Here is a 15,831-nt window from a genome sequence, read left to right as displayed (position 1 = left end):
CGATCCCGGAGGATCCCACATGCCGCGGAGCGGCTGGGCCCGCGAGCCATGGCCGCGGAGCCTGTGTGTCCGGAGCCTGTGCTCCGCAACGGGAGAGGCCACAGCAGTGAGAGGCCCGCGTACAGCAAAAAAAAAAAAAAAAAAAAAAAAAAAAAAAAAAAAAAAAAAAAAAAAATTGGTATTTCTAATAATTTTAAGCAAAGAACAGTTCACCTTTAAACAATATGGACTAATCTAACTGCAGAAATTAATATAAGTATAAAAAAAAACAAAAGTAAAACAAAGTATGTAACTAAGGACAGAGGTCATTTGAGCTTAACAGATACAATATTTACAAGTTTTTCACAACTTATAAACAGTCTTAAAATAACTTGTAATAATTTGTAAAGTTTTATCAATACACCTTAAATACACTGGTAATAGTTACTTCTTCCCCAACATATAAAATGCTGATTGTGCGTATAAATGTGTCCCCTTAAAAAAGCAAATATTATGTTAATAATGAAGTGAAAATAAAATGAAATTTAAAAGGGTGAGTAGTCCTGATCCAAAACAGTTTGAAAAATGGCTTTAAATCTATATGTATATAATCATATAGATCTAAGGAGGTCACTTAAACTGTTCAGCTTTATGAAGCATATTATAATCTATTATAATAGATAGCCTCCTATCTTTTAAAGAGTGCAGATAGAGTGAGTGAAAAAGGCTGGGCAAAGTATGCTCTAATGTTACATTGTTTACACCCAGGGGTATCTAAGTTGAAGAATAGAAAAATTAAAAATATTTTTTAATTAAAAATAGGAAAAAGAAAAAAGCATTTTGATTAAACTATTTTTGGAATGTGACTATTATCAAAATTCAAAAAAGTAAAATTTTCTTCCAGTTTCAGTATATAAGAATGTATTATGAATACATTTAGAAAAGATGCCTAGTATTCATACTGAATATAAATGTTGTTAGACACGACTAATTTGTTTTTTAAAAATGAACAATGTCGGAGTTTAACTTTTCTAAGTGTTCACTGTAAAATGACAAATTTCTCTCTTTCCACCTGCTGAAAACTGTTGAAAGAACACAAATCAAGTCAGTTGTGCCATGTGGTGATCACTATAAGCTACGCATTTCACAAAATTGCTATTCCTCTCTCCTAATGTGATTAATATATAACCATTATTTCTGCTTTCTAGACACAGAATGTTAGGCCAAACATCTAGTATTTCAATTTCAGTGCTAGTGTACAGAAAAAAGTTTTTTGTCGTTCTAACTTTTGTAAAGAGTTTCACTGAAGCCATCTTTTCATTGAACATATTCTGGACCAATACTCAAGATCAAGAAAGCACACGAATTACTTGAACTCATTAAGTGTGCACAGCCCTATATGTACTAAATAAGACAAGGAATATCTTAATTGGGGAGAGGAATTGTTATTGATGACTTAAGGTAACTGAAGTGAAGAGGTTGTTCTGACACTATGTTGACAGATTTATCCAATCAACTTGGACATAAACTGCCATATGGAGAAAGAGAGAACATACAAGTGAGGCATCAAGCTTAACAAAGGCTTCACTTATATGATATTTAGTACACTTATGATATCCACTACCTATTTCGGGGTTCAAGAGAACACTAAAATACAAGAAAGGCAGACATCCTAAGTTTTCCTTTTATTAGCATAAACCTCACAACTAGAGGTAATCCTCAATACTCCCACATTTGAGAGATAACTGGCAATAAATAGTTCTCCTAAAAAATTTTTCAGTTAAAATTCTGGAGAAAATATTTTGAAATAAAAAAGAGGGATACAACCCACCTCATTTATCATTTCTATTTCTCTAAATGTCAATCTGTCCAGCCAATCTACTTTCACCATGTGACCTTGTCGATGAGCTTTGGTGAGCTGCAAAAAATATATAATGGAGAAAATTTTAAGGGACAGATCTCACAGCAAGGAGGATAAAGAACGGTAATGATCATCAACATGACACTGGAAGTACTAGCTAATGCAAAGAAAAAGGAAATAAATTGATATACAGATTGGGAAGAAAGAAATAATACTTTCTTTATTCAAAGGTGACATGATCATTTATGTACAAAATATTTTTAAATGGACAAAAAGCTCCTGGAACTAATAAGCAATTACAGCAAGGAGGATACAAGGTTCATATATAAAAGTCAGTCTCTTTCTTATATATTGTTACCAGCAAATTTGAAATTAAAAACACAATATCAAAACACAGTATCATTTACATTAGTGCCTCCCAAAAATGAAACTGGTATAAATCTAACAAAATATGTACAAGATCTACATGAGGAAAACTACAAAACTCTGATGAACAAAATCAAAGAAGAGCTAAATTAATGGACAGATACTCCATTTAGGGTAAGATGACTCAATATTGTCAAGATGTCAGTACTTCCCAACTTGATTTATAGATTCAAAGCAATCCTAGTCAAAAAAAAAAAAAAAAAAAAAAAAAATCCCAGCACGTTATTTTGTAGATATCAACAAACTGATTCTAAAGTTTATATGGAAAGGCAAAAGATCCATAATAGCCAACACAGTACTGAAGAACAAAACTGAAAGCTATATATTATCCAACTATAAGACTTAATATATAGCTACTGTAATCAAAACAGTGTGGTACTGGCAAAAGAATAGATAAATGGATCAATGGAACAGAATGGAGTCCAGAAAGAGTCCACATAAATAGAGTCAACGATCTTTGACCAAGAAGCAGAGGCAATAAAATGGAGCAAAGAGTCTTTTCAAATATCACTGGGATAACTGGACATGCACATGCAAACAAATACATGTAGACAAAGACCTTACACCCTTCACAAAAATTAACTCAAAATGAATCACAGACCTCAATGTAAATTGCAAAATACAGAACTCCTAGAAGATAACATAGGAGAAAACCTAAATGACCTTGGGTATGGTGACAACTTTTTAGATGCAACACCAAAGGCATAATCCATGAAAGAAATCTTTGATAAGCTGGACTTCATTAAAATTAAAAAAGTCTGCTCTGTGAAAGACATTGTGAAGAGAATGAGAAAACAAGCCATGGACCGGGAGAAAATACTTGCAAAAGGCACATATGATAAAGGAATGTTGGCCAAAATATACAAAGAACTCTTAAAACTCAACAATAAAAAAATAAGCAACCTGATTTTAAAAATGGGCCAAAGATCGTAATAAACAACTCACCAAAGAAGAGATATGGATGGCAAATAAGCATGTGAAAAGATGCTCCACATCATATGCCATCAGGGAAATGCAAATTAAAACTATGAGAAATCACTAAACACTTATCAGAATGACCAAGATTTGGAACACTGACAACACCAAATGCAGGTGAGGATGTAGAGATACAGGAACTCTCATTAATTGCTGGTGGGAATGTAGGTGAGAATGTAGAGCTATAGGAACTCTCATTAATGGTTGGTGGGAATGCAAAATGTACAGCCATTCTAGAAGTCAGTGTGGCAGTTTCTTACAAAACTAAACACACTCTTACCATACAGTCCAGGAATTGCCCTCCTTGGTATTTACCCAAAGGAGTTGAATACTTAATGCCCACACAAAGCCTGCACATGGATATTTATAGTGACTTTATTTATAATAACCAAAACTTAGAAGCACTTCAGATGGCCTTCACCAAGGGAATGGATAAACAGATACATTCAAACAATGTTATGCAGTGCTAAAAGGAAATGAGGTATCAATAAATGAAAAGACATGGAGGAACCTTAAGTACACATTACTTGCACATTGCTAAGTGAAAGAGGTCAATCTGAAAAGGCTAGGTACAGTTCGATTACAACTAAAGAAAAGGTATTGATAAAACTATGGAGATAATAAAAAGATAACTAGTTGCCCAGGGTTGGGGGAGAAGAAGGGATGTATAGGTGGAGCACAGAAGATTTTTAGGGCAGTAAAACTACTCTGTATCATGCTATAATGATGGACAAATGACATTAAACATTTGTCAAAGCCCATAGAATGTACAATACCAAGAGAGAACACTGAGGTATATGGTCTTTGGGTGATTATGAGTTGTCAGTATAGGTTCATCAATTGTAAAAAATTGTAACAAATGTACCACTGTGGTGAGAGGTGTTGACAATAGGGGAGGCTATGCATGTGCTGGGGCAGAGTGTATATGAGAAATATCTGTACCTTCCTCTTAGTATTGCTGTGAATGTAAAACTCTTCAACAAAAATAAAATCTTTAAAAAATCTAAAAAATCAAAAAAAGAAGTGTTATGTCACCTTCACATTTGATATATGCCTATACACAACAGAAGCCATACACAACTATCAAGATAAGAAATGGACTTGGCTAGAGACTAATCATCATAGTTTTTACAGAAAAACAAAAAATTTTAAATGGTCTATAATCTGCCATCTAAACATGCTCAAAAATAATGAAGCCTTTCCTGAAAGTATCTCCATGGTCTATATTTCTTGCATTTTGATTATTACAAAGGGAGAAAATTATAATGATAGTTCTTCAAATTGGAAATAAACTTCTATTTTTTTCACATCTCACTATGAAAAATAACAGACAGTTACATACATAAGGCATTTCTCTGGAGCCTATAATTTACTACTCTAAGACTTAAGCACATAGGTGTGCATGTGCGCTTTACTTTTAAGAAGGAGTAATAAAATAATTAACGCTAATAAAAGAACCCGTGGTAAAAGAATTTCTAGAGTTGCAGTTGGTAGAGCCCTCTGAAGGTCTTACATACCAACCTACCCTTTGTTTCACAAACTAAATAATACACTGACCCTTCAAATATACAGAGAATTCAAGATAATTTCCAAGGTCCTCAAACTGAAACTAGATTTTGTCTTAGAAAGTGTAATTTTTAAACATCAGCATTATTCATGTATCAAATCCCCTCTTTCTTTCTAAACAAATTCATAGCATAAAGCAAAATTGAGCATTAAGGACTTCAATGGTAGCTTGTCTTTATGATTTTTCTTCATTTCCATTATACATGTTATGATGGTATTCCTACAAGGATGCCAAACACTTCTACCAATTATTATCTCTCTCACAGAACTAAAGATCTTCATCAATATTCTTTATATTCCTCAACTAAGGGACTCTTATCACAACTACATGGTCATACTATTTCAGAAATGAAAATAGTAGCTTCATACAAAAAGTCTGAGGATCACTTTAATATAAAAATATTATCAGCTTAGCTTTCTTCTGAATAACAAATTCCTTTTCACTTGAGGTCATCTCTAAATGAAAATGGATGAGGCAACAAAAAGTGTTTAGCACTATTACTCACACAAAGCAGGGACTAAACATTTTGCTGGCTCCGGTGGAACATTAGACAAATACACTAACGTGGAAACAGACTAAGAATTAGTTACAAGGGAACCAAAAGAACACCAGGCAATGTGACCTAAAGGAAAGAGTGCTAGACTAGGAGCCATTAGACCTGGGTTCTAACCCTAGCACTTCATTTTCGAATTCCATCAGTTTTGAACCCTCATGTACAAAAAGAAGTATTAATTTCTATTACTGCTAGCAAAATTCAAATAGGATAATGGATGCAAAATATGATAGGTAGTATTATTCCATACAGTCTTTAAAGAATTATATTCTCACTCATTTTGCCACATGTTCCAAACTAGTTTTTTTAAATGAATAAAAATATAAAGGGTCATATCACATCAACTACCACACTGAAGTGGCAGAGCTAGGAGTTAAATCCCAGGTCTACGAAGTCCATACTCCTTCTATCAGTCTTTGCTATCTCCTCTATTGATGCATTCATAGTAAAAGATTTAAGTCTAATTAACTTTTGTAATTTTTTAAACACAAGTTTCATACTTATGATACAGTAGTTTATTCTCCACTAGTTTCCTTTGAGGAAAAAATTGACAATAGCATATTAAGTTTAGATGTGGCAGAATGTGTTGGGCATTTTTCTCTCCCTTGCTAAATAATCAGACAAATCGAAAATTTTCTAAAGTCATTTCACTAATTCCAGAATTCATGTTTGCTGCTAATAAATATTACTTCCTATATAGCATATTCTTACCTTCTGTATTTAAATACTAAAAGATGACCATTCTCAACCTTACAAATAGCAACCAAAGAATGCATGGTCAAGGACGGTAGTACCATAAACTGGTAAAGCCATTTTGGAGTACAAGTTTAAATTACCTGAGATATATTCGTATTTGTGCATCACTGTTTGCAATATGGAAAACTTAGACATAAAAGAATGTAAATGTCTATCAATAGTGGTTACTGTTAAGTAAACTATGGCACACACACTAAGAAATACTATAATCAAAAAGAAAGAAAAATCCATATACCCCGATAGGAAACATCACTATGACACTGTTGAATGCAAAAGCAACTGCAGAATGAGAGGTACCACTTATGCTATGACTGTTTGTTTACAAGTTTGTCTCACACCAGACTCTTGAGATTGACAGCAGAATTTCTAGATATTTCTCTGCTTGAATCAGTTTTATAATTTCTGTTGCACTAGAAAGTTACCACTCAAAATGTCCCCTAGCTACTTGTGCTATTTATCTGATACTATGTAACAAAGCACCACAAAACTTAGTGCCTTAAAACATCACTCATTTTAATATTTTTCGTGATTCTTGGAGACATCAAGAAGTCATTTTCTTGAGGACATCTGGATATTTTTTTTCTCTTAGTCTAACAGTCTCTCATAAGACTGTTGTCATGTGGTAGCTGGAGCTGGAATGTCCAAGATAGCTTCACTCACATTTCCAACACCTTCATGAGCAAGGATGGGCTCAGGTGGGAAACCAGAGTGGTGGGGCCTCTGTCTTTCTGAAGGTACTCTCAGTGCTGCTCCCTCTCCAGGTAGTCTTTCAACATAGTCACTCCAACTAGGTAGCTGGACTTCTTACATGGTGGCTCATTATTCCCCAAAAGTGCAAAAAAAACAGAAGCTTTCAAGTTGTCTTAAGTTTAGCCCTGGAACAGGCATAGCATCAGTTCAGCTGCATCATGTTAGTTAAAAGGAGTCACAGAGCTACTGCAGATCCAACATGGAAGTGTGAATATCAGGAGGCATATTTCATTGAGGGTCACCTTTGAAGACTAGCTAGCACAGCATTTACTGGACAATCTAAGCATACAGTTGATTGCTCAATTCCAGAAGAACAAGGGGAGAGAATTTGAAGATGGCAAAGCTAGCTCTTGACTGGACTTTAGGTATCAGGTAAAGTCTAGAATTAGCTATCACAATTCCTAAATGATTAGGCCTTGCCTTCCCCTCCAAAATAAGCTCTTACAACTCTCCAACTGATGTTACACTCCAGCCACCCGTTTCAGTTCTTCAGACAATAAGGTCTTTTACTTTTAAGACTTGATGCAGATTAAATAATTAAATATTAGATGAAAATTTTTACTAAAAAATTTAGAGAACTATACAGCACTATGCAAACTGTGAGCAGCTGTTATTAGCCCATAATCTATGTCACTTCATCTCTATAGGTGCTGATGACTATGTAGACAGACTTGGGTGGTTTTCACCAGTCCAAAGCAGTTTCCACTTGTCTCCAGTTTAAGAATGTCTATAGATAATGAAGACCAACAAATGAACTTGAACAGTTTATATTTCATTTGGGGTCTGACCTAGATCTCCCAAATGAGAAAATCTGCATTCTGTTAAACAGCAGGGTAAAACTAGTACAATCTGTTTCAAATTGCTTGTGAAGAGATAATCCTCACTAGGGTGCCCATCCTAGAAAGCAGCTAGGTCAAGATATCAGTAAAAGAGTCATTCTCTCTTTTTAAGGAACATAAGTTTCTACAGAATTCACAAGAAATCGTATAGAGCTTGGAAGAGAAGCCCACTGTCACAGAAATAATAGCATAATTATTGAGCTCTAACTTCTCCAAGAATTAAATAGCAAGTGGTTTTAAAAGCTACTTAAGTAAAAGAATCTGTGTAAGAACCAAATAAGAACATGCCCAGGAAACTGCTTGGAGTACTAATCATGTATATCAGATTTAATGGGAGATACGTGCTTGAGGAAGATGCCTCAGATTAGTAGGTGTTCAATACAAGTACCAAGGACAGAACTAAAAGTAGGCCAACTTGCTACACTGTATATAGACTAGGAACAGCAGAGAAAAGGAATGTCAAACTGGATAGCTATCCCTGGGAACAGACAGACTTCCATGATCACCACAAGTCACAATTCTTTGCTCCTTATTTGTATCTGCCCTACTAGACCATAAGCTTCTTGAGTGCTAGAGCTATGAATGGTTGACAGAACCTAGCATTTATCCATTCAATGAATATTTATATTTATTGACAGGACTTCTAATGTGGAAGGGTGATAGAACAGAAAACAAATGCTTGTATACTCTGCAATTTTGGTCAAGAGCTTTGGGGAGTAAATGGGGAGCAAGGGGAAGGGAGTGACACTCAAAAGGAAGCTGGAGAAAAGAATGATTCATGCCCTTAGTCACTTTTCCCTAGTACTTATATACTTTCAACATAAATATATATTACTTAATTTGCTGTTGTAAGTTACAAACTTCCATCAGGTCCTCTGCTCTGGAGATAAGCACAGAATGTTGAACAAAAGAAGCAAGTTCCCTGCCTTCAAGAACTTAAGGTAGGGGTGAGCCATTTGTATGGTAATGCCTATACGCCCATATGGTAAATGCTTATATGTCTATATACAAATTGAAACAGTAATATGAAAGTCATGAACAGGGTGATGTGACAGAAAATAATGGGGGTTCTTGAGAAGGCATCTCAGGCAGGTAACATTAAAGCAGAGACTTGAAGGATAAGGAGTAAGTCAAACAAACAGGATGAAATCTTCCATGCAGAGGAAATAGCTTATTTGTCAGCGCATCAGGGAGTTTGATGTACCCAGGTATTAAAGAGACTAGGATGGTAGTCCTCGGTAAGTATTTAAGTAAATCAAGTTCTCTGCGAGGTGGACAGTAGGAAGATCTACACATACATAAGATGCTTACTGGGAATCAACTTTCTTGAGGTTCATCATGATCTAGATTTTTCTTTATAGTAGATACCACACTTAACAGCCTAAAGGAAGAAAGGGAAGAGTAAAAAGAACTGAAAAACATTTATCTATTTCAAATCTGCCTAGGAATCTGTAGGAAGGTAAATGGGGAGAGATAGACTCAAAAGGAAACTGGAGAGAAAATGGTTTCTGCTTTACAAATTTTCCCTGGCCAGTTTCTTCCATATTCATATACCGATTTTATCTTTACAAAAGGCATCAATTAACATGTATTAATCAAAATACGAGACACATGGCCCAAGTTCACATATGCTATGAAAGGTGGGCTAGTTTTGTTGGTTTATCAAGACACGGTATGATAATTCACGGAGTTTATTATCTACCTGTGAAAACAAGATGGAGAACAAGATGAACATAAGACAGAATATAACTGATAAAAGAATTCAGAGATGTACACCAAACTTTGATCCTGGTTTTAAGCACCCACATACACCTTATGACTATGTCTGATAACTTGGAAATACAGCATACAAGCACATATCAAGCAAGCCATATAAAAGTAACTTAAAGAACAATTCTCACTTTCTATTTTCAAGCTAGTAGAAAGTTTAAAATGGATAAAGGCTTTACAACAGCACAGAATTGCAAATACTTTGAACAGCCAACCATAGAGGATTGCTGAAATGAATTATGGTATATCCATACTATGCAAAACCTGACAGTCGTTACAAATCATGTTATGTAAGCATCTTAAATGACCTGGAACAATTTTGAAACATCATTAAGTGTAAAAGCAGGATTCATTTAAACACACACACAACATGATCCCAAATTAAAAATAAATACATATACATTCCATACATACATACATACATTTACTTATTTATTTACCAAAAGTATATCAACTAAAATACTAACGATGACTATTGTGAGTAGAGGATTAGAGGTGATTTTTACAGTCTTTGCACTTTAACAATCTTCTTCCATTGTAGATGTATGTTAGCTTGTAATAACAAAAGATGAGTTATTTAAAAACTAAAGTTACTTTAAGAACAATTAACTGTGGAGAAAACTCTGTTGAGAAAACCATAAAAGATTAGCATTTATCAAGATGATGCTAAATAAAGTTACATTACTTCATAATAAACTCAAAGAATAAAAGACCCATCTGATTAATTTAACTTAATCATATGAAATGAAAACCATGTATCAACATAATTGTTCTCTCTCAAATTATTTCTTCCAAGGGCCTTTCAACTGGGTCCAACTAAAAACCCATATAAATTAAATGAAAAAAAAAACCCATATAAATTAAAAGCTGCCACTTTTCAATATGCAGTTAATAAAAACGCCTATATAAAAAAATGTACAGGCTTAAGGTTTCAAACTTTACTCACATCAAGAAACTGTAAGAGGGAAGTTACAAGGTAAGTGGATTTTCCAAAATAAGTAGCTACGCAATAGGTGATGCTTTGGCCAGATACACTTATGCTTTCTTAGGAAATCTTAGGAGAAAAATATGACAAAGCTGTATTTTCTTTTTTCCTTTTTTTTCCCTCTGCCACTTGAAAAAATAAACAAAAAAACCCAGTCTACTCTTGTCACCAGATGGAAAACTTTCAGATTCAGAGGGCCTATGTGAATGTTCAAAGTCTCTCTTGACACATTTATAGGAATACTGGCCAACAAAAATGCTTGGTACTACCATATACAGGACTAATTTTTTTCCAGCATGATCATAGAGGGTTGTGTTTATTCAACTACCCCATATCTCCTTCCTCTAAATTCCCTCAAGTTAAAGGTTATAATACTCTTTCAACACTAACACTTCCCTAAGCCTAGACTAGAACTGAGCATAAGTACTCATTAAACAGAATACCATTATTGGTCAGTAATCTATTTGCAGGATGCACTATGGCTCACTGAGAGATCTGTATTATTAAACATTATAATTGTTCAATAAACAATGAGTCCTATCCATGTCAAATCAAATACAAGCTATGCAGTAATTTATAATTCAAGACAAAAATATAGTTGTATAGGTCTTCCCTGGTGGCAGAGTGGTTAAGAATCCACCTGCCAATGCAGGGAACACGGGTTCGAGCCCTGGTCCAGGAAGATCCCACATGCTGCGGAGCAACTAAGCCCATGCACCACAACTACAGAGCCTGTGCTCTAGAGCCTGCGTGCCACAACTACTGAAGCCCACACGCCTAGAGTTTGTGCTCCACAACAAGAGAAGCCACTGCAATGAGAAGCTCATGCACCTAGAGGTTGTGCTCCACAAAAGAAGCCACCGCAATGAGAAGCCTCTGCACCGCAACAAAGAGTAGCCCCTGCTTGCCACAACTAGAGAAAGCATGTGCTCGATGTAGCCAAAAATGAATAAATAAAATAAAAATAAATTAAAAATAATATACCCAGCAATCCCACTACTGGGCATATACCTAGAGAAAACCATAGCCAGGACATGGAAGCAACCTAAATGTCCATCGACAGATGAATGGATACAGAAGATGTGGCACATATATACAATGGAATATTACTCAGCCATAAAATGAAACAAAATTGAGCTATTTGTAGTGAGGTGGATGAACCTAGAGTCTGTCATACAGAGTGAAGTCAGAAAGAGAAAAACAAATACAAAATGCTAACACATATATATGGAATCTAAAACAAAAGATGGTTCTTAAGAACATAGTGGTAGGACAGGAATAAAGACGCAGACGTAGAGAATGGACTTGAGGATACGGGGAGGGTGAAGGGTAAGCTGGGATGAAGTGAGAGAGTGGCATGGACATATATACACTACCAACTGTAAGACAGATAGCTAGTGAGAAGCACCCGCATAGCACAGGAAGATCAGCTCGGTGCTTTGTGACCACCTAGAGGGGTGGGATAGGGAGGGTGGGAGGGAGACGCAAGAGGGAGGAGATATGGGGATATATGTATACGTATAGCTGATTCACTTTCTTATACAGCAGAAACTAACACACCATTGTAAAGCAATTGTACTCCAATAAAGATGTTAAAAAAAATATTCACTTAAACTGAGATTTTAAAAGGTGTTGTATCTGTATGTTAGTTTGCACCCACACCTATTATAATTAATTCTTACAAAGCTTCTATCTCCCTGATTAATGAAGTCTTAGCCACAAATCTTCAATTTTACTTTGAAATTTTACATGTGTATCTCATTCAGGAAGAGTGGTATTTGCCTCTTAAAAGTTTCATTCAGTTTAACTCCTCAGAGATTAATGTAGTCTTAAAAGCACTGTTACTTTCTAGTTTTCTGGCAGAAACTATAGCTGTAAAGACAGCAACAGATTTACAGAACATGAATCGATATTCTTTTAGGGCTCAATCTTTCACTGGCAAAAACTAATTTAGTCTACTTGCTACCATCGATTTCAAGACAAATCTAAAAGTCTTGACAGTCTTAGACAACAGTAAGCAAATCAAAGTGACTGATAAAAAAGATTCTACCACGTTATCATTAGGAATAAATTTATAAGAGATTCCCAAACTCTTCTTTTATGACACAAAAGAAAAGCAACACAGAATCAAATCCAATACACTATGTTTATAAAAGTTACACTTATTTACACAAAAACCTGTAGCATTGTGATTTATGGTGAGCACCTGTTTTCTTTCTGGGAGGCCAGAATTTTGGTAGTTGAGAGCAGAGAATGCCTGTGTGACCAGACCCCCAGTAAAAAACCTAATTTCTGAGTCTCAAATGGGCTTTTCTAAAAGGCTTCATTTTTCTTCCTGGAGAAAGCAGCACACTCAGTGTCTCTTCCTAGGCTGGGAAGGGGAAGCATAGGAAGCCTGCAAATGGATTTCTCCAGACCCCACCTGTATTTTTTTCTTTTATATTTGTATATTATTACTGTGTTGCTTATAATAAATCTTAGCTGTGATTACAACTGCCTCTAAGTCCTGTGCTTTCATCATCTCATCTTGGGGGACCCCTGAAACACTCAATACTGTGATAATAATGTACACTAATAGATATTCTGTGTTAAACTATTCTTACATTCTTGGAATACATCGTGTTTGGGCATGATATATTTTTTAATCACTCGATTCAGTTTGCTAATTTTATGCTGAAATTTTGCATTTGTATTTATAAGTGAGAACTGTCTACAATTTTCCTTTCTTTCACTTTTCTTCTCTAGTTTTGGTATCATGGTCATATTGATCTCAGCAGGCTTTGTAGGTCCAGCTTAAAAAACCACTTGAGTTTGAAGAAAGGAGAATAAAGGGGGAAGAATTACTCTAACCAATATTAAGGTTCACTATATAGCTATAGTAGTAAATAATATCTTCTTCCTTTTTGTTTTGATTCCTTGATTTATGTTTTATGGTTTTATATTACTGTTTTATTTTTAAATAGTTTTTTTAATTTTCAATATTCCATTATCTGAATTTCTGGTGGATATATTCCAGTTGTTTGTTATGATTACTGATTTTGGCTTCCATTGGTTTAAAATTTTAGATTGCAAACTCATCTTTTGTAGGGCTTACCTTCCTAAGTGGTTATACCTATTTTACTGCTACTTCATATTATTAGCTGTTTGTTGGGGGAGGATTTTCAGTTTATCTTAGTCTTCCACATTACTGAAACCAGAAACCAAACCAAACATTATTTGCTTATCTGCTATTGATGTTAGAGGAACCTAGAGAAAGAAAGATGTATTAGAAAACTAAGGCTGGCAAATTTTTGATTTTTAGAAATGTGATTTATAAGCTAGATATCATTTTTGTTTATAAATCCAAGAATAGATTATCAAAGTGATGACTTACGTGGACTTTTAAACCAGTACCCACATAATGATATTTGTAGTTAGATTTTAGAGAAATGAGGAACATGGAATTTTCAGGGAGGTGTTTTGGTAATTAAAAGCATTACCTTTTATTTTATGCTTTTAAAATTAATGGAACAAAATTTATGGAAGATTTAAATAGTAATGAGGTACATTATAACTGGGTAGAAAGACTGGCAGTCAAAAACCCTGATTTATAGCTCTCACAGTGGCTCATTGAATAACCAGCTATTTCTGTATTTGTGGACATTTTTCATTGATAGAATGTGGTCAGCTGGACTCTACTCTCTGTTAATTACAGGAATCATAACAGTGTCATCATCATGATGATTTTTTTTCAGCTATTCTGAAAAGGAAACAACCTCAGAGACCACTTTCTTTATAGTACAGCAAGTTGATTAAGTATACTTTTCTTGGCTTCTGAATACATTTCTACCCTGAAGTAGCTTTGTGAAATAATTTTCATGAATAAACTGACATTCTGGGTAAAATCAGTTTAAGAAAATAAATTATTTAGTAGGACCTATTAATGATCTGTCTCCCGTATTATAATTATGTAATTTACTATTTTCAGAATATAACATGAAGTTCCTAGAGATACCTTCAATTAATTTTATGTTAGGGCTTTCCGGAGAAAGTTGGTATTCTCTGTAATGTCTCTTTACATTAAGAAAAGTGCCCTTTCAGCCACATGTAAATCAATGAAGTTAGTATACTCCTTCACACCAAACACAAAAATAAACTTGAAATGGCTTAAAGACTTAAATATAAGACATGACACTATAAAACTCCTAGAAGAGAACACAGGCAAAACATTCTCTGACATAAGTCGTAGCAATACTTTCTTAGATCAGTCTCCCAAAGCAAAAGAAATAAAAGCAAAAGTAAACAAATGGGGCCTAATCAAACTTGTAAGCTTTTGCACAGCAAATAAAACCATACGCAAAATGAAAAGACAACCTACAGAGTGGGAGAAAATATCTGCAAGCAATGTGACTGACAAGGGCTTAATTTCCAAAATATACAAACAGTTCATATAGCTCAATATCAAAAACAAAACAAAACAAACAAACAAAAAAAAACCACATCCAATCAAAAAGTGGGCAGAAGACCTAAACAGACATTTCTCTAAAGAAGACATACAGATGGCCACCAGGCACATGAAAAGATGCTCACCACTGCTAATTATTAGAGAAATGCAAATCAAAACTACAATGATACCTCACCTCACACCAGTCAGAATGGCCATCATCAAAAAGTCTGCAAATAATAGATGCTGGAGAGGGTGTGGAGAAAAGGGAATCCTCCCACACTGTTGGTGGACATGTAAATTGGAGCAGCCACTATGGAGAACAGTACATAGGTTCCTTAAAAAACTAGAAATAGAGTTACCATGTAATCCAGAAATCCCACTCCTGGGCATATATCAGGAAAAGATGAAAACTAGTTCAAAAAGATACATGAGCCCCAAGATTCATAGCAGCACTATTTACAACAGCCAAAATATGGAAGCAACCTAAGTGTCTATAGACAGATGAATTGATAAAGAAGATGTGACATGCATATATATTTTCTATTATATATATTATATAATATATATTATATTCCACTACTCAGCCATAAAAAAGAATACAATTTTGCCATTTGTAGCAACATGAATAGACCTAGAGATTAGCCATACTAGGGAAGTAAGTCAGAGAAAGAAAAAAAAAAAAGACAAATATCATGATATCACTTACATGTGGACTCTAAAAAAATGGATATAAATGAACATATTTACAAAGCAGAGACAGACTCACAGACATAGAAAACAAACTTATGGTTACCAAAGGAGAAATTAGGGAGGGAATAAATTAGGAGTTTAGGATTAAAAGATATACACAACTATATATAAAATAGATAAACAACAAGGACCTACTGTATAGCACAGGGAACTCTATAATATCTTGTAATAACCTATAGTGGAAAAGAATCTGA

At 34.6% G+C, this 15,831-nt stretch overlaps 1 protein-coding gene across 1 annotated transcript in view; it reads right to left on the bottom strand.

Moving 5' to 3' along the window:
• The window catches only part of PIK3C3 (phosphatidylinositol 3-kinase catalytic subunit type 3), a 146,190-nt gene that overhangs the window by 93,918 nt on the left and 36,441 nt on the right, over window positions 1-15,831 (bottom strand). Inside the window, exon 5 of the mRNA XM_060119274.1 lies at window positions 1,811-1,897. Within this exon, the coding sequence (XP_059975257.1) occupies window positions 1,811-1,897 (87 nt within the window). The remainder of the gene's footprint in view (window positions 1-1,810; window positions 1,898-15,831) is intronic.

This window comes from Mesoplodon densirostris, chromosome 15 (assembly GCF_025265405.1).
Source record: "Mesoplodon densirostris isolate mMesDen1 chromosome 15, mMesDen1 primary haplotype, whole genome shotgun sequence".
NCBI classification, from domain to species: Eukaryota; Metazoa; Chordata; class Mammalia; order Artiodactyla; family Ziphiidae; genus Mesoplodon; species Mesoplodon densirostris.
Note: the sequence above shows the minus strand (reverse complement) of the source record. Positions and strands in the feature narration are given on the sequence as shown.